This window comes from Heloderma suspectum, chromosome 3, assembly GCF_057233095.1.
Source record: "Heloderma suspectum isolate Gila_16-S chromosome 3, 16-S_ref, whole genome shotgun sequence".
NCBI classification, from domain to species: Eukaryota; Metazoa; Chordata; class Lepidosauria; order Squamata; family Helodermatidae; genus Heloderma; species Heloderma suspectum.
In genome coordinates this window covers 284,917,577-284,944,920 of record NC_139460.1, presented here as the reverse complement: position 1 = coordinate 284,944,920, position 27,344 = coordinate 284,917,577, and the positions used below count along the sequence as shown (strand labels likewise).

Here is a 27,344-nt window from a genome sequence, read left to right as displayed (position 1 = left end):
GAGAGTCATCCCACCAAGTCTCAGTTATACCTATCAAGTCATAATTTCCCTCCTGTATTAAGAGTTCAAGTTCGTTCTGTTTGTTTCCCATACTCTGGGCATTAGTATATAGACATCGAAGACCATGTGCTTCATAGTCTGGCTTTCTTCCTACCTGTGTCTGAAGACTATTATTGGACGCTATCAGAGCTGTTCTCTCCATTGCAGTGCATGCGCCTACGTCCATTGTTACCCCCAACATTACATCTCCCTTCCCCGTAGGATTCAGTTTAAAGCCCTCCTGATGAAGTTCTTCATGCTGTGGCCAAACACATTCTTCCCAGCCTTTGTGAGGTGCAACCCATCCCTAGCCAACAGCCCATCTTCCAGGAAGTATAGCCCGTGGTCCCAGAATCCAAATCTCTCTCGTCGGCACCACCTTCGTAGCCAGTCATTCACCCGGAGTATTTTTCGTTCCCTTTCTATCCCTCTTCTAACTACTGGAAGGATGGATGAGAAAACTATCTGGGCCCCAAAGTTCTTGAGTTTCCTTCCCAAAGCTTCAAAGTCTGACGTGATCTCTTCGTAGCTCCGCTTGGCGGTATCATTTGTTCCCACATGGATGAGAAGAAAGGGATACCTGTCAGTGGGCTTTATGAGTGCAGGCAACCTTTCAGTCACGTCTCTAATCTGTCCTCCCGGGAGACAACATACCTGGCGAGTCCACGGGTCTTCGCGACATACTTGGGTCTCGATCCCACGCAGCAAGGAGTCTCCCACTACTACCACTCTTCTCTTCTTCTTCTTGTAGGCCTGGGTTTCATCGCCTCTGTTTGACTGACCTTTAGCCTCTTGCTCACTCTCATGCAGGTTCCCCTGTGATTCTTCCTCTGCAGGCTGTCCTCCAGTCTCATCTGCAAGTACCTGGAATCGGTTCCACAGCTCCACCGCTTCCACTGGTGCAGAGTGTCGTCTAGTTCTTCTTCTCCTAACTGTCACCGTTTTCCAAGGAGTATCCTCTACTCCATTTTTCTTCACCTCAGCATTTCCCACTGCCTCATCTTGCTGTTGCTCTTCAAGCTTCTGGTCTGCCCTTTGCTGCTGTAGTTCCCCCATTCTGTCCAAGAACTCTTCGTGTTCTCTTATTCCCCGGAGGGTTGACAGTCGCCGCTCCAGTCCACTTACTTTTTCCTCCAGCAGCGTGATCAACTTGCACTTGTTGCAGGTGTAGGCCATGTTGTTCTCAGGCAAGAAAACAAACATTGCACACACCTTGCAGGTCACCACCACTGGAGAGTCTTGTCCTTCCATAGCCTCTTTTCCCTTTTTGTGTCTAGCTTTGTGATTGTTCTAGACTAGCCTGTGCCTGCTCCTCTACTCAGTAGAGGTTAAAAGCAGAGTCCCACTGGTGTGGAAGTGTGTGTTACAAGACAAATAAATGAAAAAAAGATAGTAAAAAAAAATAAAATAAAAAAAAATAAAAAAAATGTTAGGGGCCTCCCCCTTGACCTCCCCTGCCGAACTCCCCTGGCCAACTCCTGTTTGCTCCCCCTGCTCGCTCGCTCTGTTCGCTCGCTCTCTGGGAGCTTGCCTGCCTCTGTAGTCCCTGGACCAGCTGGAGCAGCTTGCTCTGCTCTGCTCTGCTCTGCTCAGCTGGGAGGCGGGAAACAGACTGAAGCTTCCCGCCCAGTCAGCTGCTGGGAGTACTCAGGCCACACCCCTCCAATTCAGTTGGAGCTCTCAGAAGCTCCTGGTGAGCTCACAGCCAGTCAGAAGGATAAAGGGCAGCGCCCTGGGCTTCCTGCAACCCACTTACCTCTTAGCCTCTGTCTCCTTTGTCTCCTTTGTCTCTTCAACCACTGCAACTCCCCTGGCCAACTCCTGTTTGCTCCCCCTGTTCGCTCGCTCTGTTCGCTCGCTCTCTGGGAGCTTGCCTGCTTCTGTAGTCCCTGGACCAGCTGGAGCAGCTTGCTCTGCTCTGCTCTGCTCAGCTGGGAGGCGGGAAACAGACTTTTTAGTTGTTTTTAGTTGTTGCTGTTGTTGGATAATTTTTAGTTGTTGCTGTTGTTGGATAATTGGAAGTCAGAAACCCTTTCTGATCCAGTGCAAATCACAGAGACATATACCAGGAGATCCCAACCTATCTTCTGCCCACCTCTGTTATAGAGCAAGCTGTTCTCATCCACTTCTTGCAGCACACTTGCCAAAAATATAGAGCAGCACTATTGTAAAGTGATATTTTGTGAACTCAATGCACAAAGCAAAATCCTACTCTCATCTAAATTAGTAACAAATCCCATTAATTTCATTAAGGATAAAATGTTATCCTTCTCATCTCTGTAAGCTAAATAGCTTTTCATCTGTCCTGATGGAAAAATGTCTAGATGCTGCTGCTTTCTGCAGATTGCACCTTGAGTCAAATATTTATATTTGGTTACAATACTTATGTGGAGTAAGTGAAATGGATTCTTTGAAATGGATTGTGTTTTTCCCCCTAAAGGTTAGCATGTTCATATGCACCTAATAACTATTAATAGCTGAAGCTGCAGCTGTGTTTGAGATCATTGCAGAAGCTTTCCAGTGGGGAAAAGACTTGGATAGAAATTCCCATTTGACAGGAGAAAAGGGCAGAAAGAATACAGACAACTTTAGCAGACCAGGAAAATTGCGTGGGATGAATTCTTTTTACAAACCCTTTGAAAAATGATATGGAAATCTCAAGCTACTACAAGATGTAATCAAGTCATATATTTCTGTACCTGGAGAATAGTGAGATAATAAAAGGCCCTTTATTGCTTAAGTTGAATAACATTGTGTTAAGGCCTTGATGGCCTTGTAGGCCCCTTCCAACCCTACTATTCTATGATCTGTGAAGGGTCTCCCCCCTCCCCCATTTCCTATATCATATGAAATATATCACCTGATCTTATGAAAAGCTACTATATAATCTCAGCTTTTCAATGAAGTCTGTGAGAGATTTGACAGTTCATGCACATAAAGTTGAGGTTGGCTCTATCCCAGGGCTAATTACTAGGACTTATAAATTGCAGTATATCCAAGAAGGAAATATGTAAAATGAAGCAGTTTGCCACTGTCGTACCGTGGCTGTCCTAGTCTAATCTCTGAATGATGAACAGGGCCAGCCCTACCTTTAGGCAGACTGAGGTGGTTCCCTCAATTTTTATTTATTTTTATTTATTAAAAGTCTGGGAACTACAGACCAGTCAGTCTGACATCAGTCCCTGGGAAAATTCTGGAGCAGATGATAAAGGAATCCATCTGGAAGCACCTTGACAACAATGCCGTGATTACTCGAAGCCAACATGGATTTGTCAAAAACAAGTCCTGCCAGACAAATCTGATCTCGTTTTTTGATCAAGTCACCTCCCTTGTAGACCGTGGGAATGCTGTAGACATCATATACCTCGACTTCAGCAAAACCTTCGACAAAGTGCCCCATGATATCCTGATGAGCAAACTAGCTCAAAGTGGGCTAGATGAAACAGCGATCCGGTGGATCCACAGTTGGCTGCAGAATCGGACTCAAAGAGTGCTTATCAATGGGACCTTCTCAAACAGGGGAGAGGTAACGAGTGGGGTACCGCAGGGCTCAGTCCTGGGCCCAGTGCTCTTCAACATTTTTCTTAATGACTTGGAGGATGAGGTGCAGGGAATGCTGATCAAATTTGGAGATGACACGAAATTGGGCGGGATAGCTTTGGAAGACAGAAAGAAAATTCAAAGTGATCTGGATAGACTGGAGTGCTGGGCAGAAAACAACAGAATGACATTTAATAGGGATAAATGCCAAGTTCTACACCTAGGAAAAAGAAACCAAATACACAGTTACAAGATGGGGGATACGTGGCTCAACCACACTACAAGCGAGAAGGATCTTGGAATTGTTGTCGATCACAAGCTGAATATGAGCCAACAATGTGATGTGGCTGCAAAAAAGGCCAATGCTATTTTAGGCTGCGTTAATAGAAGCATAGCTTCCAAATCCTGGGAAGTACTAGTTTCCCTCTACTCAGCACTGGTTAGGCCTCATCTGGAGTACTGTGTCCAGTTCTGGGCACCACACTTTAAGAAGGATGCAGACAAACTGGAGAGGGTTCAGAGGAGGGCAACAAAGATGATCAGGGGACTGGAAACAAAGCCCTCTGAAGAGAGACTGAAAGAACTGGGCATGTTTAGCCTTGAGAAGAGAAGACTGAGGGGAGATATGATAGCACTCTTCAAGTACTTGAAAGGTTGTCACAGAGAAGAAGGCCAGGATCTCTTCTTGATCATCCCAGAGTACAGGACATGGAATAATGGGCTCAAGTTACAGGAAGCCAGATTCCGGCTGAACATCAGGAAAAACTTCCTGAGTGTCAGAGCAATCCAATAATGGAACCAATTACCTGGGGAGGTGGTGGGCTCTCCCACACTGGAGGCCTTCAAGACGAGGCTGGACAGCCATTTGTCAGGGATGCTCTGACTTGGATTCCTGCATTGAGCAGGGGGTTGGACTCGATGGCCTTGTAGGCCCCTTCCAACCCTACTATTCTATGATTCTATTAAATTTATTAATTGTCCATCTGGCTGGTCACCCAGCCACTCTGGGCGATGTGCAAAGTATATAATAAAACAGTTTAAAACAATAAAATTCTACAGTAAAAACATTTTCTAAAACACCCTAACCCATCCCAAATGCCTGCCTGAACAACCATGTTTTTAGTACGTGGCGGAGGCTCATTAAAGAGGGGGCATGGCGGAGTTCCCTATGGAGGGAGTTCCACAGAGGGGGGGCTTCCACAGAGAAGGCCCTCTCCCTTGTCCCCACCAGTCTAGCTGTCCTGGCTGATGGAACAGAGAGAAGGCCATCCGAGGCAGATCTTGTTAAACGGCCTGTCTGGTGTTGCTGGAGGCGCTCCTTAAGACAGGCTGAACCGGAACCATATAGGGTTTTAAAGGTAAAAACCAACACCTTGAATTTGGCCCAGAAAACAACTGGTAACCAGTGCAACTCCTTCAGCACTGGAGTGATGTGATCTCGCCAGCGGCTGTCTTTAATCAGGCGAGCCGCCGCATTCTGTACCAGCTGCAGGTTCCGAACTGTCTTCAAGGGTAACCCCACGTAGAGGGGGTTACAGTAGTCTAAACGAGAGGAGACCAGGGCATGTACTACCGATGGGAGCAGATGGTCGGGAAGGTAGGGGCGCAGCCACCGTATCAGATGGAGCCAGCTCACAGCTGACACCTGAGCCTCCATGGACAGCTGGGAGTCCAAAATGACCCCCAGGCTGCGGATCTGATCTTTCAAGGGTAGCCGTACCCCATTCAACACCAGTTCAACACCCCCCAGCCTCCTCTTGTCTCCCACCAAAAGTACCTCAGTCTTGTCAGGGTTCAGCTTCAGCTTATTCCTCCCCATCCAGCCACTCACCGTCTCCAGACATTTGGACAGGGAATCTACGCCAACCGTAGAATCCCTGCAGCAGATCCTGGGGATAGGGGGTGAGGGTACAGGGCTGGGCCAAGACACTTTGCTGCATGAGGCAGAGCAGCAAATTGCACCCCCAACTGATGCTTGCTTGTTGCTAATTGTATTTTTCTTCCAGAGTGTAACACCACTGTTGGGAAAGGCGCCTGATCTAAGTTAGTAGGGCACAGCCAGCCAGCCAAGCCATGCAGTATAACAGGCACCAGACATGTGCATGCATTGCTCTTCTCATCTGATGCATGCTGGCATCACCACTTCTGCATTGCAGAAGCCGGGTGGACCAGTGAGCAAACAGTGGTGAGGTGTTTTGAGGACAGTGCCATGCATGCCACACAGTCTGCCCTGCACCCCTTAACTAGGGAATGTGAAATGGGAAGGACAAGTATCATCTTGTCTTTCACCTCAAGCCCTGAGTATAAATATAGCTACCCTTACATTGCTTAGTGCATTACCCTATACAATCATTAGGTTGGATCTAGACTTCACCTTCTGAGAATGGTACATCTCCTTCCATTTACAGAAAGGTTTTGATTCAGTAGAAGGATCCCACTGGTGACTTTTGCCAGTTCGTCCCTTCCCTGCAGTACCCAGTATGTGTTGGGGGGATGACTTCCAGAGCATATTTTCGCAGGGGGGGGAGAGGGTGAGGGTTGCAGGGGGGAGGAGGGATTGAAAAAAGTCACCTCCACCATCAGAAGTGAAGACTGGACTGAGTCTAAGCTCTTGCATGTATGTTCGGCTAACAGATATTATATACTTTGGGTGATTCTTCAACTGGGTGTCTATTAAATTGTGTGGGTTTATAGTTTTCACCAGGTCTGTAGAATGTATCTTCTAAAGTACAGTCTTCAGTATTATCTAATATTGTATTGATAGAATATATGCTATAACACATGGATATTTTATGATTTGTGCTTTTTAAAAAGTACTTCACTGGCTATTTATTTATTGAATTTATTGAAATTCATGAGAGCTATAAATGCAAAATGTTTTGCTACAGAAATCAGCAATGAAAGAAAATTGAAGCTGCAACTAGTTCCTTGTGAGCAGCATGACTGATTTTGAGGGAATTAGTCAAGAGTAATGTTTTTCAGTGCTGGGGTTAAGTACTTGTGCTGTAGTATTCTGAAACAGTATGCCAGAGTAGATGCAGTTTTAAAAGAGATGCTATTTTGACTTTGCTTCTACATTGATTTTTTCAGTTATTGAAGTCTCACAGTTATCCTGTGATAGTTTCCTAAGAAGTATAAGAATCACATTGGTTCTGCTGATTAGGAAATTATAGCTAAAGAAAATGCTTCCTCTGTATATGTCACTGAAAACACATTTTGATCACTATATGTAAAAGCAGTTGAAACTAGAAACTGCTTGCTTCTAAAATTTAGTGGTTTGGCTTATTTATATATTTAGAATTTTATACTCTGCTCTTCCTCCAAAATAGCATAGAACGGTTTACAGTATTACTTAAAATTACCCATAAAACAACCATAAAATCAAACTATCATGCTAAAACAATTAAAATACAACAATGGTAATGTAACCTAAAAACACTGAAACCAACAAGTCAGGTTCCAAATGCTTGTGTAAATAAAAAGGTCTTTAATGGCACAATCCTATGCATGTTTAGACAGAAACATAGGAAGCTGCCTTATACTGAGACAGACCATTGATCCATCTCGCCAGTATTGTCGACACAGACCGGCAGCGGCTCTCCAGGGTTTCAGGCAGGATTTTTTCAAGCCCTACTTGGAGATGCTGGGAATCGATGGCCTCCTTTGCTTCTGAAGTTGAGGAAAGAAAATATTACTCAGAGTTTGCTGAAAATTAAGTGGAGAAAAGGAAAACACTTAAGCTGGGGAAGGATCATTAATGTTATTTGAATGTGGCTCTCTTAAGGGTGCAATCCTATGAATGTTTAAACAGAAAAAACACTTTTTTTCTGTTTAAACATGTATAGGACTTGCCCTAACTTACGTTTCAAAATGTTCACAGTGGGGGCAAATTGTACCTCTCCTGAACTGGTATTCCACAGATGGTGGTTTTATCATTTACACATGTTTCTGATTTGGGTGTCTTGGAAACAACATTTCGGGCATTTGAAACTTCCAGCATAGGATTGTTACAATTTGTGTTCTTGAAGGTACATTGCACTGAGTTTCATTGGACTTACTCTGGGTAAGCATTTGTAAGATTGCAGCCGTAATTATTGTAACCTGACTGCATGAAAAACTTCAATAGAGTTGGTATAACATACAGGTTAGGAGTGTGAGCTCGGAATCCAAATGTCCTTGGTTCCTATTGCCTCTCAGCCATTCACTGTCTTGGTCAGTGGTCATCAGCTGGTGAATTGGGTCATCTCTCTCTCTAACATTGGCCACTCCAGATGCATCACCACTATTGTTTGTTCTTTCTTGTTTAAGATTTTAAGAGAAGGGGAAAGAGAGAAAAGGATAAGGTAAGGAGAAAAAAGAGGGCTGGGGGAGATAATGTTAAGGAGAAATAGTGTGTGTGTGTGTGTGTGAGAGAGAGAGAGAGAGTGAGTGAGTGAGTGTGAGTGAGAGAGAGAGAGAGAGAGAGAGAGAGAGAGAGAGTTCTATGTTATTGTCTGGGGCTGAGAATGGGTCCTAGGTCTGAAAATGTTAATGGCTACTACCGTAGGTAGCCTTAAGCAAGCCACTGTTCTTTATTCTTGGAACCCCAAGAATGCAGTATGTGGGTAATACCTTATAGCAGGGGTGGGCAGCTTGTGGACCTCCGGATGTTTTGGCCTACAACTCCCAGCATTCCTCGCTATTGGCTAAGCTGGCTAGGGCTGATGGGACTTGTAGGCCAAAACATCTGTAGGGCCACATTTTGCCCATCCCTGCTTGTAGGGCTCTTGTAAGGATTACTGACATAATGTATGTGAAGTCCTTTGCTTGAGATGCACTACCTAAATGATGCTGTTAATAATATTAAAGGGTAATTGCCTTCTCTGCCATGGCATCCTCCTTATCATTCCCCTCTGTACATCAGAATGAATTCTGCAATCTCAAAGGCAAATGGGAGTGGATGAAGTTTTCCACAAGGACTGAAACTTGTCTTTTCATGTACTTCCAAAAGCTTTTAAGCAATCCTTTTCATAGATTCACGGAGATGGTGAAGACCAAAAGGCCATGGATTTTTGTTTTTTTGTTTTTAATTTCCTGAGTTCTGTTTTTGTGGCTCAGTCATATTTTAGGCAGGTCTCCTCTGCAAGAATTGCTAATGTGCTGATCATCATCAAAGCATTTTTTTTTCTCCCAATAGGGCTTCTGACAATGTGAAATGCTTTTATGCTCAGAGTCTTCTTTTTGGAAATAATTCAGTGTTTGCAGCTTTAAACCTTTCTAAAAGTGTGTGTTGAAAGCCTCTGAGAGCTGAATCCCAGGTGCCCTTGGTCAATTGAGTGATTGTTATTCTTCAAATATGTATTGCTTGTGGGGTGGGGGGCGGAGTAGCATGCAGGGTTTTTTTTAATGACTGGTATAAAGATAGGAAGAGTTTTAGATTGGTTCTGTAGAAAATATACTAATATTTGCAAATATGGCAGTTTTTATATTTCTTACTATTTTCTACAAACTATAGACTCAGGAAGCAACACCCCTTTGGACTTCTATGAGACTGTTCAGAGGGAGCAGGAAGGGAGGGCCATATAAATGTGGCCAGCTTGCTTCAAAACAAGCCTGAACTGTAAGGCTATGGGGAGGTTAATCCCTTAGTGATATGAAATAAAGGACCTTGAGTCTTGTTAACAGCTTTAGCTGTTGCAGTTCCCAGTAAGACACCCCCCCCCCTGCAAATATAAGATGCTTACAGGGGCTAAAATATTTCCAGTGCATACCATTAATATTTATAGAAAACAACTTAAGGCTTTTCATTTTGAGATTTCATTGCTTTTTGGCAGGCAAGGAATAAATCACAGTGAATTTCCAATAATGTTTTTTTAAGTTTATTTTTTAATTATAGCCTCATTTGGGTCTCTCTGTGTGTGACATCAACAAAAGCTACAAACTCCTGCAGAAACACAGAGGATTATTTTCATGCTGAGTTCTTCCTTCTTACATAGTATTTACAGTTTCACACAATGTAAACACATTGCTCTCCAAAGCTATTTTTATGATGAGGCTTTTTAAAATAACAAAAAGAAAAAGGCATAGGGAACTGCAGTCGGAAATGTCTGGAAATAATGAAGCCATGGGGGAAAGTGTTTTTAGTCCTCTCTGTAAGATAGTCAGCATAGTTATTTCTTCCATTTCTTATTAAAATTATTGAGCCAATGTATCTATTACCAGTAAACATTTTGGGATGCTCCAAGTCATGCTCAGTTTTCCAACATGTGAACAGAGTCACCATATCGTAATATGGAAGAAAATATACCTTCTTCTTGACAGTTTGGATTTTGTTCTACAGTGTCAGGAGTGCCTCTTTCAGTACACTCCAATAGCCAACTCAAGACACAGACGAAAGGATTCTTTTCAAGGCTTTAATCCTTTTACAACTTAATGACTCTTTCAGATGCTAATCACCAGCGACTAAGCAATGAGCAGCAGAGTAGCCTATGCTCCGGGTAGGCAGTTGGTCCCCATTTGAAGGAGAATCACTTGAAGACCCTGAACTTATGGGCTAGGGAGAGATCCTCCCTCCTTCCCTTGGGTCCATGGGACACGGCCGTTGCTTGCGCGCCAAACAGGCACTACGCCTCCTTTCCGCGCCCTCCATCGCTCGTCGCTCCCTGCGTCTGCGTCGAGCATCTAGAAAGCCCCCCTCCCGCACTTTCTCACTGCCAGGGTCACTATCTATCTCAGGAATGCTGGCAGGAAGAATCTCTGCCAGCTGCTGTGCCTGTGAGAGATGAGCTGGCTCCTTTCCCACGGATTGCTGATCCTCCTCAGAATCAGAACTGCTCTGGGGTTCTATCGGCTCAGTTTCCACCCTGACAACAGAATCCTGTGTTTCTGGACTAGTCTTCCTCTGCCTCCAGTACTTCCTGCTTCTTTTGGCTTCTAGGATGATTTAGATGTTTAAGGGACTACTTGCCTGAAGTTTCCTCTGGTCAGACATAAACTAGGAACCTAAACTATGTGATGTATAACTTGCTTTGTTCATAAAATTAATAATGTTTGGTATATTAAATTTTAAAAATATAGTTTATTCAGACAATAATTATGAATTTACTGAGTTCACGTTTTAGAGTTTTCAAATATAATGCTAATTTTATGACCAAACAAGTTATACACACATGCAACTTTAGGAACATAAAGTCTGCTTTATGTTCCTAAAGCAGCCTTTCTCAATCTGGTGTGCTACAGATGTTTTGCATGACAAGAGCCAGTATTCCTGACATTGGCCATCCTCCCTGAGGCTGATATGTCTCCCTGCTCAGAAATGGAGCGTGGAGATGGGGGGAGAGGGGGGAGGGCAGGACACTGGGGCATCGGCCATATGATGTTTCCTGTGGCTGCCCCAGCCTCCATTCCTCCCCCTCTGAAGTGCCGCTGCTAGACAGGTGAAATCGCTCATCTAGCAGAAATGGAGGGTGGCTGGATAGCAGAGGCGAAGATCGCCTCCACCCTTCAGCTGCCCTACATTGGATACTCAGCAGCCTCTGAGTTCGGAGGCTGCTGACCATCTTTGTAGGATTGCTCCCTAAGTCTCCTTGCAGCCCCTACTTAGGCTGAAAGGCGACTCATAAATTCACAAATAAAAAAATATGAACAACGATTTGAGATGTGGGGAGTGTTTGCAGCTCAGTTTCTTAAGCTTCAATCCTATGAACACTTACTTGGGAGTAAGGCCTGTTGAACTCAATAAAACTATTTCTGGGTAAACATGCACAGCATTACACAATTTGCTATGCTATGCTTGTAATTACCTTAGTTTGATGTATTTCTAGATAATTTCAAGATAGCCTAGTTCAGTAGGGAAAAAAGTGAGGCCATTAGCTTGCCCCCTCTTGATGTACACCTACATATAGAAACAATCAATGGAAATAGGTTCAGGAAAGTGTATTGTCTCTTGAGGCAGTGCTGTTTCTGGTACTTTGTATTCTTATGTCAAAGGAGAGACACCATTTGCTTACTACAAAGCTAATACGGAGCAGTGCTCAGTGGGTGAGTTTTCAAGTTTTTAATAGAACTGTTCTGTGTTACAGTGCACTAGAGTATGAAGGAATATGATGTACTAATTCATTGTCAGTCGACCTTTGAAAATCACAAGCTAAATATAGCCTGATTTCAGTGGAAGGTCTACAGAAGTTTTCAAGTGTTGCTGAGGAAGTTCAGTAGAAGCATCTCAGGATGTTAAAATTGAAACACCAAAGAATTTAGTTGACAAACTTTGTTTCTCTCTCTCTTTCTTTTTCTCAGGTTACATACCTGGGTAAAGTTTCCACAACAGGGATGCAGTTTTTGTCAGGTTGCACAGAAAAACCGGTCATTGATTTGTGGAAGAAGCACACGCTTGCCAGAGAGGACGTCTTCCCAGCTAATGCCCTCCTGGAAATCCGCCCCTTCCAAGTTTGGCTTCATCATCTAGACCTCAAAGGAGAGGCCACTGTCCACATGGATACCTTTCAGGTTGCACGTATTGCTTACTGCACTGCCGACCACAATGTCAGCCCAAACATTTTTGCTTGGGTTTATCGGGAGATCAACGATGATTTGTCCTACCAGATGGACTGCCATGCCGTAGAGTGTGAGAGCAAGCTAGAAGCCAAGAAGTTGGCTCATGCCATGATGGAGGCCTTTAAGAAGACTTTCCATAGCATGAAGAGTGATGGCCGGATCCACAGGAATAGTTCATCTGAGGAAATGTCTCAAGAATTGGAATCTGATGATGGCTGACTTGAACTCATTGAAGGTTAAGCAAAAGCAGAAATGGCCCTGGGAATAGAATCATATAGATGAATAAGCAACAGTTCAATTTGGGAGGGATGGAACTCCCAACACTTGACTGATCAGCTTTTCAAAATTAAAAAAGGAGCAATTCAGTAAATTCCCTAAAATATATGCATCTTCATAATAATTGCATCACATTGAAATCTGCTGCTGTTTTTTTTTTTTTTAATGTGACAAAGCTTGTTTTCCTTCCTTGTTTGTCCATTTTACCTTCATGCCCATTTTACCCCTTAGAATTCAGGTTCATTTCTTAAAGATGATAAATTATTTCTATTTGCCTGTTGAAACCCATTGAGCAATTCTAATAATTAGATCCTGTAGGATTTGTTGCTAGCATCTAATGCAGTAGCAAGTGGGATCTGTTTCTACACACACACACACACACACACTTTGGTGGCCAACTGCTATTCTGGTGAACCACCTCCAGGCTGAAATAGCTACCTGCAGCCTTTTAGATTAACAGTCTATGGTTAATTCATATTTCACAGTTTGAATATTCAAAGATGCTTATATTTACACATTATAATCATATGCTATATTTTATTTTATTTTATTAATTTTACCTTTTAAAATGTACCTGCATCCACTCATCTTCCACGTAGCTCCGTGGTTTTTAAAATATGAACTGCAGGGATACTAAAAGGTGGGCTGAGGGGTGGGAAACCTAATAATGATCTCATTCTATTTGAATCCCTGGTTCAATAATTGGACCACTGCTGAAGGTTGAAAGAGAGCTTGTAAAGACCCTGGACAGTTACTAGTTGGGCTTTGACACATGCTGTCTCCCAGTCCTGGCATAGTATGAAAACCTTTGTTCCACAGCAGTCCTACCACCATATTGGCCTGTTTACCTGGTGGTACATTCGCGTGTATCACTGTCAAGAGCCAGGTTTGAGCTACCATAATGATCCCAGGGCATCTTTCAGTGGAAAGTCAAGGATCCCTTGGGATCAGGTTTGAAAGCAGATGGTTTGTTCTGATTCAAAACCTCATAGTGATATTTCCTGAACCCATTTTTGGTCACAGATGAAATGGATCATAATTTAAGAAACTTACTGTTGTTTTTTTAAAAAAAGTGTTTAAAGGCCAACTGCTGATTAATAGTTTGCAGGTCATGCTGCTCCTTTATACAGTCTTGTTCTTAAATTGTGGTAATGTTTGGGGCACTAGGACACCTTACAGAAGCCTTAAAAGAAAGCTAGTCAGAGCAGATAGCTATAGCAGTCTGTTCCATTGTGTGTGGATATGTACACTTTGTATGTTTGTGTGTGTGTGCGTGTGCGTGTGTGTGCGCGTGATCAGTGTTACAGCATGTAGATTGATCATGGGAACATACTGAGGAGGACTCGTACCTCTTGAAAATATGCTTATTGCTTTCCAATGTATGTAAACTATTCTGCAATGTAAAGGCATTCATACTTTAATAAAAAAAAGTTTGAATTAAAGATCAATAATTTTACTCCATAATTTTACACGTACATTCTTGTTTTGTTTTAAATACCATGTTCCACTTTTAGTAAGCTATTTTACAAACAGTAATTAAATGAATTCAAAGTTGTGCTATAGCTATTTGACAGAAACTAGTAGGACTTAAAATGGCTTTCCCACTCTTTAACTTCTACAAGGGTAATAAGATATTCCTATAATTTGTCATGAAGCATTACATCTTTAATTACTGCTTTTAAAAATGAGCTTATTCTTAACTTTGTGTGTGTGGGTGGATGCCGGATTATACTTCGGTCTTTCTTGAAGATATTTGTTTCCTTCAGGCTGTTAACTTGGCAATCAGAGCTCTATGAACTGGAGAGACTATGTCACTATCACTTCCCTAAACAGAATGTAGAGATCCATGAACAAAGCCCAGCTTCAACAGTTTCCTGTAAGAGTTAATTTGTGTTCATACTATGTCCATTTTTACTGGATTAAGGGAGAACAGGCTTCCTTTAAATTGCTTCCATGTTTGGGTAAGTCTTATGTATACTTCATATCTTTAAAGAGCAGCATGGGAATTACTTGTTGGTCCACCTGCCCAGGAGAAGAGAGACTTCAGCTGTTCCTCATAAAGAGCCACTAAAGCCACTGCCCAAATGCCCACCAGAGGTTCCTTCATTTGTGCATTTTTTGAGGAAAGCACAAGCTGCCACCTTCCTCAGAAATAGATGTGGGGAAGCAGTGAGAAAGGCTGTTTCTCTCTCACACCTTCTCCCCACCCCACAGGTGAATTCTGAGGAAGGTAAGCAGCCTGTTTTCACAGCCATCCTTCACCTCAAAGTATCTGCTGTCATGGAGAAAGTGATGTATCTGAAAATGTCTGTTCAAAAAATGTCAGACATTGAGGAAAAGTTAGTTCTTCTCTAAGAGGTTGATTATGTACTTTGCAGCCAAAGATGGAGAAGCTCTATACAGTCAGTAAAAACAAGACCTGGAGCTGACTGTGGCTCAGATCATGAGCTGCTTCTTGCAAAATTTCGGCTTAAATTGAAGAACGTAGGGAAAACCACTAAACTATTCAGGTATGACCTAAATCATATCCCTTATGAATATACAGTGGAGGTGAGGAATAGATTTCAGGGATTAGACCTGATAGACAGAGTGCCTGAGGAACTATGGATGGAGGTCCATAACATTGTTCAGGAGGCAGCAACTCAATCCATCCCAAAGAAAAAGAAATGCAAGAAAGCCAAGTGGCTGTCTGATGAGGCTTTACAAGTAGCTGAGGAAAGAAGGGAAGCGAAAAGCAAGGGAGAAAGGGGAAGATATATCCAATTGAATGCAGAGTTCCAGAGAATAGCAAGGAGAGACAAGAAGGCCTTCTTAAATGAACAATGCAAAGAAATCGAGGAAAACAATAGAATGGGAAAGACTAGAGATCTTTTCAAGAAAATCGGAGATATCAAGGGAACGTTTTGTGCAAAGATGGGCATAATAAAGGACAAAGAAGGCAGGGACCTAACAGAAGCAGATGAGGTTAAGAAGAGGTGGCAAGAATACACAGAAGAACTATACAGGAAAGATCTTGATGTCCCTGATAGCTATGATAGTGCGGTCACTGAACTTGAGCCGGACATCCGAGAGAGCGAAGTCAAGTGGGCCTTAGGAAGCATTACTAACAACAAAGGTAGCGGAGATGACAGTATTCCAGCTGAGCTATTTAAGATCCTAAAAGATGATGCTGTTAAAGTGCTGCACTCAATATGCCAACACATTTGGACCACTCAACAGTGGCCACAAGACTGGAAAAGGTCAGTTTACATTCCAATTCCAAAGAAGGGCAATGCCAAAGAGTGCTCAAACTACCGCACAATTGCGCTCATTTCACATGCCAGCAAGATTATGCTCAAAATCCTACAAGCTAGGCTTCAGCAGCATGTGAACCGAGAACTACCGGAAGTACAAGCGGGGTTTTGAAGAGGCAGAGGAACTAGAGATCAAATCGCCAACATTCACTGCATCATGGAGAAAGCAAGAGAATTCCAGAAAAACGTCTATTTCTGCTTCATTGTCTACGCTAGAGCCTTTGATTGTGTGGATCACAACAAACTGTGGCAAATTCTGAAAGAGGTGGGAGTACCAGACCACCTTACCTGTCTCCTGAGAAACCTGTACAAGGGTCAAGAAGCAACAGTAAGAACAACTGATTGGAACAACCGATTGGTTCAAGATTGGGAAAGGAGTACGACAAGGCTGTATATCGTCGCCCTGCTTATTTAATTGATATGCAGAGTACATTATGAGAAACGCCGGGTTGGATGAATCACAGGTCGGAATTAAGATTGCCGGGAGAATTATCAACAACCTCAGATACGCAGACGATACCACCCTAATGGCAGAAAGCGAAGAGGAACTAAAGAGCCTCTTGTTGGGGGTGAAAGAGGAGAGTGCAAAAGCTGGTTTGAAACTCAACATTAAAAAAACTAAGATCATGGCATCTGGCCCCATCACTTCCTGGCATATAGAAGGGGAAGAAATGGAAGCAGTGACAGATTTTACTTTCTTGGGCTCCAAGATCACCGCAGACGGTGACTGTAGCCATGAAATTAAAAGATGCTTGCTCCTTGGGAGGAAAGCTATGGCACACCTAGACATCATAGTAAGAAGAAGAGACATCACCTTGCCGACAAAGGTCCATATAATCAAAGTTATGGTTTTCCCAGTAGTAATGTATGGCTGTGAGAGCTGGACTATAAGGAAGGCTGAGCGCCGAAGAATTGATGCTTTCGAACTGTGGTGCTGGAGAAGACTCTTACGAGTCCCTTGGACTGCAAGGAGGTCAAATCAGTCAATCCTAAAGGAAATCAACCCTGAGTGCTCATTGGAAGGACAGATACTGAAACTGAAGCTCAAATATTTTGGCCACCTAATGCGAAGAGAAAACTCTCTGGAAAAGACCCTGATGCTGGGAAAGATTGAAGGCAAAAGGAGAAGGGGACGGCAAAGGATGAGATGGCTAGATAGCATCACCGATGCAATGAATATGAACTTGAGTACATTCCGGGAGAGAGCGGAGGACAGGAAGGCCTGGCGTGCTATGGTCCATCAGGTCACGAAGAGTTGGACATGACTTAACAACTGAACAACAACAACAACAACAACAAGAGGTTCTAGCTTTCCTTGCAACCAACCAGTACACATAGTTCCTGGGGAAATTTTCTGGGAACCAGCTGGTGCAAACTCACCCTTCGTTTTGTCATAGTACCCACATTTGTCTGCATAGCTCTAAGGAGTGCAGACTGCATTGGCCCCTTGTGAAGGTCCTGTTGGATGGATCACATTGGTAAAAAATATTTGTGTTCATTCTTATCTTGTAAAGAAGTTGAATTCAAATAAAACATTTCTTAAACCACCCTGTTAAACAGTAAATTTCTTGAAGAAAAATGCTTCTCGTTTCTAGCCACTGTTAAATTTTCTCCATCAAACTTTGTGTTGCAGTTAAGAACGTAAAGTGTTGTTTAAATGCCTTGCTGAGAACAAGGATCAGGCTAGCCAAGCCCTCTTGACTCCAACAGTGGCCATCCAGATTCCACTGATGGAATAACTGCCATCTATTGTATGTCTTTAGCATCTGGAGATCTAATGTATATAGCTTCTGATGATGGGGTTCCAATATTAGCTATTGTAAGTAACGTAAGAACACAAGAGACCTTCTAGCACGGTACTACTTAATCTGACTAGCAGGAGCTGTCCAAGATGTCAGGTAATGGCCTTTCCTAATCCCACTACCTGAGATGTCACAGCTTTGAACCTGTGACCGTTTAGACATGCACACCCAGTGTGCTAAATCTGGGAAATGGTTCTTAAACTAGCTCAGCAATTAAATGTAGGCAGGCTGTTGATAAAGAAGTCCTCATAATATACCTGAAACTCTCCATAATACTCCATGCATCTGATGAAGTGGGATGTAGTCCACAAACACGCCAGAATAAATTTGTTCATCTTTACTGTGCCATGAGACACAATAGACCTACAGCTACCCTCTGGAACTTTGTTCACTAAAATGGCACAGCATATACAGTCAGGGCCATAAATATTGGAACAAGGATAACTGTTTTGGCAGTTGGCCTCTGTACACCACCACATTGAAGTTGAAAGGAAACACACCCAGATAGGAGTGAAGTCAGGACTTTGAGCTGTAATTCAAGGGGTTTGACAAAAGTGGGGCACTAACCATTCAGGAAGGACAGCCAGTGGCATACACACACACACATCATTGGTGGCTCATAAGTAATGGAACAAACCAACATCATTTCAAATGTAAGGATCACCTTTAATACCTGGGTGAAAATCCTTTGCAGTCAATGACTGCCTGAAGTCTGGAACCCATGGACATGACCAAATGCTGAGTTTCCTCCCTCAAGATACTTTGCCAGGCCTTTCTGCAGCTGCCTTCAGCTGCTGCTTGTTTGTGGGTCTTTCTGCCTTCAGTATTGTCTTCAGTAAGTGAGAAGCATGCTCTATTGGGCTGAAATCAGGTGACTGACTTGGCCATTGAAGAACATCCCACTTCTTTGCCTTGAGAAACTCTTGGGTAGCTTTTGCTGTAAGTTTTGGGTCATTATCCATCTGCAATATGAAGCGGCGTCCTATCAGTTTGGTAGCATTCGGCTGAATCTGAGCAGAAAGTATAGCCCTATACATTTCAGGATTCATCCTGCTGCTTCAGCAGTCAGGTCATCAATAAATACCAGTGACCCGGTTCCATTGGCAGCCATACGTGCCCATGCCATAACACTGCCTCCACCATGTTTGACAGATGATGTGGTATGCTTTGGATCATGAGCTGTTCCTTTCCTTCTCCATACTTTTCTCTTCCCATCATTCTGGTACAAGTTAATCTTGGTTTCATCAGTCCAAAGAATATTATTCCAGAACTGGGCAGGCTTTTTTAGGAGTTTGCTGGCAAAGGCTAACCTGGCCTTTCTGTTTTTACATTCTGTATTTACATTCATAAAGCCATCTCTTGACTGTAGATGTTGATAATGACATGCCTGCCTCCACAAGAGCATTCTTGACCTGGCTAGATGTTGTGAAAGGGTTCCTCTTCACCATGAGCAGAATTCTGCAGTCATCCACTTTAGTTGTCTTCTGTGGTCTTCCAGGCCTTTTGCTGTTGCTGAGCTGGCCAGTTAATTCCTTCTTTTTCAGGATGTTCCAAACTGTTGTATTGGCCACTCCCACTGTTTTTGCTATCTCTCTGATGGGTTTATGTTGTTTCCTCAGCCTAATGATGGCCTCCTTCACTCGCATGGACACCTCTTTGGACCTCATGTTGGGAGTTCCAGTGAACAGCTACCAAATGCAAATGTAACACTCAGAACCACCTCCAGGCCTTTTATCTTCTTGATTGGCCATGGGGTACCCAGGAAACAGGCCACACCTGGCCATGCAGCTGCTTGTCAGCCATCCATTCCATTACTTATGAGCCACCAACGATGGGTGTGTGTGTATGCCACTGGCTGTCCTTCCTGAATGGTTAGTGCCCCACTTTTGTCAAACCCCTTGAATTACAGCTGACAGTCCTGACTTCGCTCCCATCTGGGTGTGTTTCCTTTCAACTTCAATGTGGTGGTGTACAGAGGCCAGCTGTCAAAACAGTTATCCTTGTTCCAATATTTCTGGCCCAGACTGTATAAAATAAAATGTGAAAATGGCTAATATTTGAAGAAGTGTGCTGCTAAACAACAAACTAGCAAAAGCTACATTAGCCAGTCGTAGCAGATCTGTTTCCAATTAGGCTGTTTTTCATTGTTCATCTCCAGCTCAGTACAAAGGGGAACAAAAATGCAGAAATTATCAACATCATGATCTTTACTAGAGGAAATAATTTTCTTTTTCGTAAGGTTTTGTTGTTTCAAATCAGAAGTAAAACTGGTTTAACAACAAGGCTACTTGAGCTAAAGGTTGAAAAAGGTGTTTCTCACAAAGATATATCCATAAACTGTTAATCAACTCCTCTTCATGAATTTGGTTATCTATCAGCCCATCTGAGATCCAGTTTCTCACCTCATTCAAAGTAATTTTGGTTGTCCCTTTTAGAAGGTTCTGTGACTTCCTCCTGGATTCAAATAAGCCCTCAACTTCCATCTCAGGGATGGCATAGTTTAATATTAAAGTTGAACAAGAATGGAGCCTGTAAACACAATTGGCAGGCTGCTCGTCACCAGAATGAGATACACCTATTTGTCACCTGACACAATTTGTTGTTCTTCAGTCATTCAGTCGTGTCTGACTCTTCGTGACCCCATGGACCATAGCACGCCAGGCCTTCCTGTCCTGCGCTCTCTCCCGGAGTGTGCTCAAGTTCATATTCATTGCATCGGTGATGCTATCTAGCCATCTCATCCTCTGCCGTCCCCTTCTCCTTTTGCCTTCAGTCTTTCCCAGCATCACACAATACATGCTCACAAAAAACAAACTGGGATTCATATTAGTTTGCAGTAACTTCATCCAGAATCTATCCCTGCTTACTGAATCAAATGTTTGTGAAAGATCAATGAAGGTAAAGATGATGTTAGGATTTGCCTGAGATGTACTTGTGCTTTAAACCATTCCTGTATATAGGGAGTCCTCATCTGGAATCTGCTTGTTCTTCATTTGTTCATTTATTTTATTTAATAAGGAATTTCTATACTGCCCTTCAGCATCAGTTTTCAGGGCAGTTTACAAGTAAAATGTATAAACATAGCAATACAAGAATAAAATGGAAAGATAAAAAACAGCACTTAAAAGCACCAAAAATAGCAGTTAAAGGGGACTTTTAAAAACCTGGGGCCCACAACATTCAAATCAGCCTCTAGGTTTTCAGGTGTGTTGTGTTTCTTTACAAAAGGGAATGCCAGATGGAAACAATCAGTTCAATTTGAAAGAAATTCACCTTCCTTCAGAGCTCTGTTTGCATTTTAATTTGCAAATGGGCCTTTCCTGTTCTCACTTCAGTGATCTGGTTTGCATGATGGCAGAGTGGTTAATATGCCACCATGGTCTGTTAACCACCCTGCACATGTCATGTGCCAGGGGGGATTAGCATAATTACCCTCAGCACTGCAAATTCCTGTGTCGTGTGAACCCAGCCAGGATGGCTTGTCATGGTTAAGAAGCCATCCAGAACCCATGCGTTGTTGTAGGGCTCTAGGATGGCTTGTTAACCACGGCAACAAGCCACACTGGCTGGGTATGCACAACATATGGAGCCATGCTGCTGAGGGTAATTATGCTAATCCCTCTGGCAAACAACCAATGCATGCTGCAGGGGACCTCTGTGGCCACTGCAAATAACTGGATTCAGGTAGATACTCCTAACAAAGGCTGATGGGCTTGAAAGTAATTTTTAAAGTATTGCCCCTGATTTTATCCTAGTTTCCTCAAAAAATAATTCTGATTAAAATCCCTATAATATATTGATAGTAAGATTTGGATAACCATCCCACTGTCACTGAAGCTCACTGAATATTTCCTTGTTCTCTTATCAAATGTGATCTTGTACGGACTTAAAAAGGCAAGGCAGTAAGTGGTTCTGAGCAGATAGGTGGGATTTGAAGAAAGGAAGCTGTTTGATCAGCATGAATCAAGGCCAGTTTTTGACCACAAGTATGTCCACTGCTGCATTTTCCAATATCAAAAGTGAGAGGTAATTGATGATGACTGTGCATGCCTTTTAGATTACCCTAGAGATCTAATTCTGGTGGGCACCACGTTAACAGCAATCAAGATACTGAAAGAATACCACTCTGGTTACTCAAGCACCACTTTTATTATTCCTCTGCTTTCTGGAATGCATACCATTTAGTTTCCCGTTGAACAGTTATGTAAAGAAACACACACATACATCATCACCATGAATCACACAAATTATATTTCATAGCAAGTACATAATCCAAATCCTGTGCTAGTGGATACATTGATTTCTCATAAGTAGGAAATGTAGGAAAATAACTACATTACTAATATATTTTAATCATATTTTAAACACAAGCTTCTAGGATTTAAGACTGTAGCTCTTAAGCTTGATATTCAGCTGTTTATTCCAGACATCAGTGACCAAACTTCATTTATCACATTCTCCTGAGCTTTAAAATGACAATATGCTGGCATGGTCACAGCATATTTTCCTGAAGACATTGTACTTTGCATGGAAACAATCACACTTTGAAGTTTGGGGTTGCAAAATGTGTGTAGATTAGTGATGGACAAGCTCCTGGCCCACTTCTTAATTAGCTTGGCTTTTTAAAGCTTTCTCAGAGAGCTCTTGCAAACCATCAGGTGGTGTGTGTGTGGCGTTGTTATGGTTTACCAAGGATTCTCCAAAAAAGCTTGGAATGTTAGTCTTTCCTGCCAACCCTTCCCACCAGTCTGCACCATCCCCAAACAAGCCTGCCTTTGTGAAAGTTTAAGCCAGCATCTGTGAAAGCAAGATGGTGACACAGATGCCTTGTAGACCTCATCCCTAAAGCCTCAATGCTCCTGAGCATCCATTGCTGCTGGGATGTTTGGGAACTTTTGTTGTTGCTGTTGTTGCTGTTGTTGTATTAACTATACACCTTTCTCTTAAAAGAAGACCCAAGCAACTTAGAATGACATGATTAAAATCATACAAAATATAAAACAGCTAAAACCAATTTTCATTAATATACCAAAACATAGGATAACTAAAACTTCAGAAGAACCACAACCAAATTAACCAATGCATAACAAGACCATCATATACCTTCAAATGCCAAGGAGTAGAGGAAAATCTTGCCCTGGCACTGAAAAAAATGACAATGTTGGCACCAAGCTGGCCTCACTGGGGAAAGCATTCCATAATTGGGTGGGCCACCACTGAAAAGGCCCTCTTCCTTGTTGCTGTCCTCCAAAACTCCCTTAGAGGAGGCACACTGAGAAGGGCCTGAGATATTGATCATAATTATAATTACAACCCCCCCCCAATACCAAATTGTATGTTGTGTAAAAGCGGGTTTTCTGGGATAATATTCCTACCTCGCTGTGGTTTTGCAACCACACATGAATACACCATGCACAATTTGCCAGCCCACTCAACAACCTGAGGTATTCATGCATAGCCCTTTAAGGGAAGCTGAAATTGCAGTGATCAGCGATTAGAAAACGAGGTGTATTTTACTTCCATCTTCTCATCAAACAGATGATGGTCTCAATTCTACCTTATTTTAAAAGTCTACATACGCCCAACATTTCAGTAGGGCCGATCCTGTATGCAACCGTGAAACCTGTCTTCAGAATTGGAAAAGAACCCTACATTAAGTCAGAAAAGCCAGTTTTCCCCTTAAAAAGAGATAGTTTGCTAATTTACATTTCTTACTTTTGTTTTACAAAATAAAACATCCACTATATCATTTGCATTCCAGTTCTCTCCCCCGTGCCCATTCATAGTTTCAACATTTATCAAAAAGGAATCTAGGATATGTCTTTGTATTCACATAAAGATCAGGACTAGGTCATAATTTGCTTTCATTTCATGCATAAATTTAAGAGGCTTCTCAAGTGTATGTCTGTTGTTTCATGTAACAGAGTTATGACTTCACGACCCTGTGCATTCAGATAAGAGCATACCCCTACATCTGGGAAATTGTGCAGATATAAAAATTATTCTCTAATGATTCAGTACCATAATTACTCTTATTTTCTTAAAGGTCACTCTTTCTAAGTTAATTAGAAGGTTTCTTTCCTTTGATGAACTGGTTACAATTCATCACTTACAATTTTCCTTATCAATTGATTCTTTTCCCCACTCACCCTGCCCTGCAATCGTCCACCCGAAAGGATTCCTTTCCCCAACTTTGTTTAGAACCCCTAAACAAAAAAAATTGCTTTAGAACCCCTGTTCACCCTTATCAGGGTTCCTGATTGCACAGAGAGTTCTACTCATGTTCAAGCAAACACAAATAGAACTCCCTTTCAGATCTTGCTGATTAAACACAGCAAGGTCTGAACTGAGGAGGGTGGGGCCGGCGCACCAGGAGACAGAGTGGGCAGGGCCAGTGTGTATGGCCCCATTGCTCTACCCACTTGAAGCCCGTTCATGTTCAGGGCTATAATGACACCTAGATAAGTGCTCACTGGGAATTGCACAAGCACAATCTTCCAGTTTTGCATTGAAAATGCCTGGTTGGGTTCTTTGCATTGTAGTGATTGGGGCGGGGCTCTCTATACTGGGGGAATGGAAACCTGTTAGGATGAATATTGAGCACAATAGTTAAGATGTTTGTATCTATCACTGTTTAGAGAAGGGGCTGGCAACCTGATGCCCTCCAGTTGTTTTGGGCTATAACTCCCATAATCCCTGACCATTGGACATGCTGGCTTGATCTTATGGGAGTTGTAGTCCAAAACATCTGGAGGGCCCCCTTATTGCGTACCCCTGATCTGGAGGTCCCAGGCCCATAGGACACAAATCTGCATAACATCTACCTATGTTACTTAATATCTATGTATGCAAATTTAGAAATAATTACAAGGATTTATTTAAATTTCCCAGGAAGCAAAGCCTCAAAATCATCTCAAATAAAACAAATTCTTCAGTTAGTTTTCACCCTGCCCCAGAACATCTCAAACCAATGGAAAAGTGTTTTTTTCTCTCCCCTAAGTTTTATTGCCATGCAGGGGAAAGTTTTTCGGGGTGAGGGTTGCAGCATGTGGGGAGGAGAATGAACCCTTCCCTCCTCAGCTGCAATCCCCCTTGGAAACTGCTCCCTAGATAGCAACTAAGTTGAGAAAAAGCCCTTCTACTGGCACCAATGCTCACTCAGGAAGATGGGACCAGGCCTAGCAATGCCCCTGCCTGTAAGGTGGTACAAGTGGGGATCCCCACCTTCTAACAGCCGTGCTCCTGTTCAGAGTGCCAGCCAGTCACCTAACAGTGCCCTTCTCCAGGATATATCATTCCACTGCTCCCACGGCAGTTTTCCATTTCTGTTTTCCAAGTGAAGCTCAATATTCCATGGCTACTGAGCATGCTCAGTTCTCATCGGGCTGTTGGGTTTCTTTGTTTTTGCCCCATTAGGTTTTATTTGTGTAACCCGGGTTTCGTACTTTTGCAAACCTAAGGTTCCCCCAAGGTTCTTGATACCTCCCTCATATTTCTCAGTGGCTGTTTTATCTCTAATCCTGCTTAGTTTGCTATTAGAGGGAATGATAGCTGCAGGCAATCTGTGCCATCCTGATGACTGGCAAGTAGCAATGCCAGAACAAGAAACCCCAAGCCTAGCACAGGCCATGCTTGGCTGGGGTTATCTTTGAGCAGCCTTCCTCAAATGCCTGCACAAAGCAAAGAAGAATGGAAGAGGAATTGTCACCAGGAAGAGTTTGATCTGCCCCCATCTGGTAAAACCCTTTAAGCTAGATCAAGGCCTGTCATGTTGTAGCACCCTGCTACTTTGAAGTGGCATAAAAGGCTCTTGGAAGCTTCTGGATTTCTGTGGATGTGAAGATAAACTTCATCCAATGCACATCATATATAAATGGGCTAAAGCTTTTCACAAACTTCCAACCCTCATGAAGAAACTGTAATTTGGTAAGACTGGTCTTTCTGGAGGTCAGAAACAGGAAGCAAGCTTAATTCAATGTGCATTTCTATTTAAAAAAATCCATATTTAAAAACCCTAAAATGTTTGAATTTAAATCATATGAAAGACGCTAAATTTGCAAAGAGCCTTTATGGACACTGACAACTAGAAAAAAATATTGACCTATTACCAGCCTATGTCTCAGATAAACATACGTCTCACTTCTTTGAAAATGGGAGATATGATATCCCAAATCCAAGTGTAAAGGTTGTTCCTCATTTTATGTTAATGCATATATCAATCTATGCTATACTATAATGGAAGTGCAAAGCTGATTTGAATCAATCTGAAGCTTTTGTCAGGAGCGCCCTGGCGGCCTCTTTCAGTAGACTCCAATAGCCAACTCAAGACACAGATGATAGGTTTCTTTTCAAGGCTTTAATCCTTTTACAACTTAATGACTCTTTCAGATGCTAATCACCAGCGACTAAGCAAGGAACAGCAGAGTGGCCTTTGCGCCGAGTAGTCAGTTGATCCCCATTTGAAGGAGAGTCACTTGAAGACCCTGAACTTATGGGCTAGGAAGAGATCCTCCCTCTTTCCCTTGGGTCCACGGGACGCGGCCGTTGCTTGCGCATCAAACGGGTGCTACGCATCCTTTCTGCGCCCTCCATCACTCATCGCTCTTTGCGTCTGTGCTGAGCATCCAGCAAGCCCCCCTCCCACACTTGCTCATTGCCAGGGTCACTATCTATCTCAGGAATGCCGGCAGAGGAATCTCTGCCAGCTGCTGTGCCTGTGAGGGATGAGCTGGCTCCTCTCCCATGGATTGCTGATCCTCCTCAGAATCAGAACTGCTCTGGAGTTCCATCGGCTCAGTTTCCACCCTGACAGCTTTCTACAAGGAAATTGCGGCTTTCTTGAATCATCCTACTGGGTTGTCCACAGAGTTCTGGTCTCAAGATGAACCCTTCCCCAAGGTGATGCATTGCATAGTATGGTTTCCTGTTGACCAGCTGCTCTACATTTGTTGACATGTCTGCAGGAAACCCATGAAATAAGGGGCACAATGGAAACAAAATAACTACAACAATACAAAAATGCTTTCTTTTATCTTTTAGTTTCCTCTTCCTTCTTTTTAATATTTTAAATTTAACCTTTATTTTCATCTTCCATAAAAGATGGAGACACATAATACTAACTCATGGTTTATTTAACCCATGGGTTTTTGAAGTCTGGGTTGTCATGATGTGTGAACCCAGCTGCGCTAACAATGAATAACCCAGAAAGAGAACCCATGGATTGTTCTTAGGTTGTGAACTCTAGGTTATTTAAACCATGGGTTGTTGTTACATATGAACCCAGAACTGTGGGTTGTTTTGCCAGGCTACAAAGGCAGCTGGCCAGAATGGTAAAAAACGAACCAGCTGCCAGGACTACAGTGCTGCAAAGGCACTGGGGATACAAGGAGGGAGCAGGCGAAGGACAAAGTCAACAAACGACACAGTGATTGAGAAAACAACCCATGGTTTGTTTGATCATTTGCCATGCAAACCCTGGGTAGGGCAACAAACCATGGGTTAAATAAATCATGGGTTAATGTTATGTGAAAACCAGGTCAGATGGTCTCACCAACATCACATCACTACAGTGGATAGAAGAAATGAACAACAGACAAACTAACAGCAAACTAATAGACTGGTGTATAATGCTACAGACCTTCTTCCTGCCTATGAGTCATGGTAGGTCTGTTATCATCTGAGAAGCCTATATTTGAGGGAAAGCTATGTGAGCACAGTTTATTATTTCTGCATTCCCTGAAGCATGCCCTTCCTATATATCAGCTTTGGGTTCTGAATTACAGACTGCACATTACCTTTTAGCCAGGAAATACAGCAGTGGGGCTGGGATCTCATTCTTCCATCATGTTCAGTGGCCATACCA

The 27,344-nt window shown here is 42.8% G+C and overlaps 1 protein-coding gene across 1 annotated transcript in view; it reads left to right on the top strand.

Annotated features, from left to right (window-relative positions):
* PID1 (phosphotyrosine interaction domain containing 1) overlaps window positions 1-13,861 on the top strand; it is a 171,326-nt gene extending 157,465 nt beyond the window's left edge. Inside the window, exon 3 of the mRNA XM_084847169.1 lies at window positions 11,854-13,861. Within this exon, the coding sequence (XP_084703295.1) occupies window positions 11,854-12,330 (477 nt within the window). The 3' untranslated portion in view covers window positions 12,331-13,861. The remainder of the gene's footprint in view (window positions 1-11,853) is intronic.
* Window positions 13,862-27,344: the final 13,483 nt, after the last annotated feature.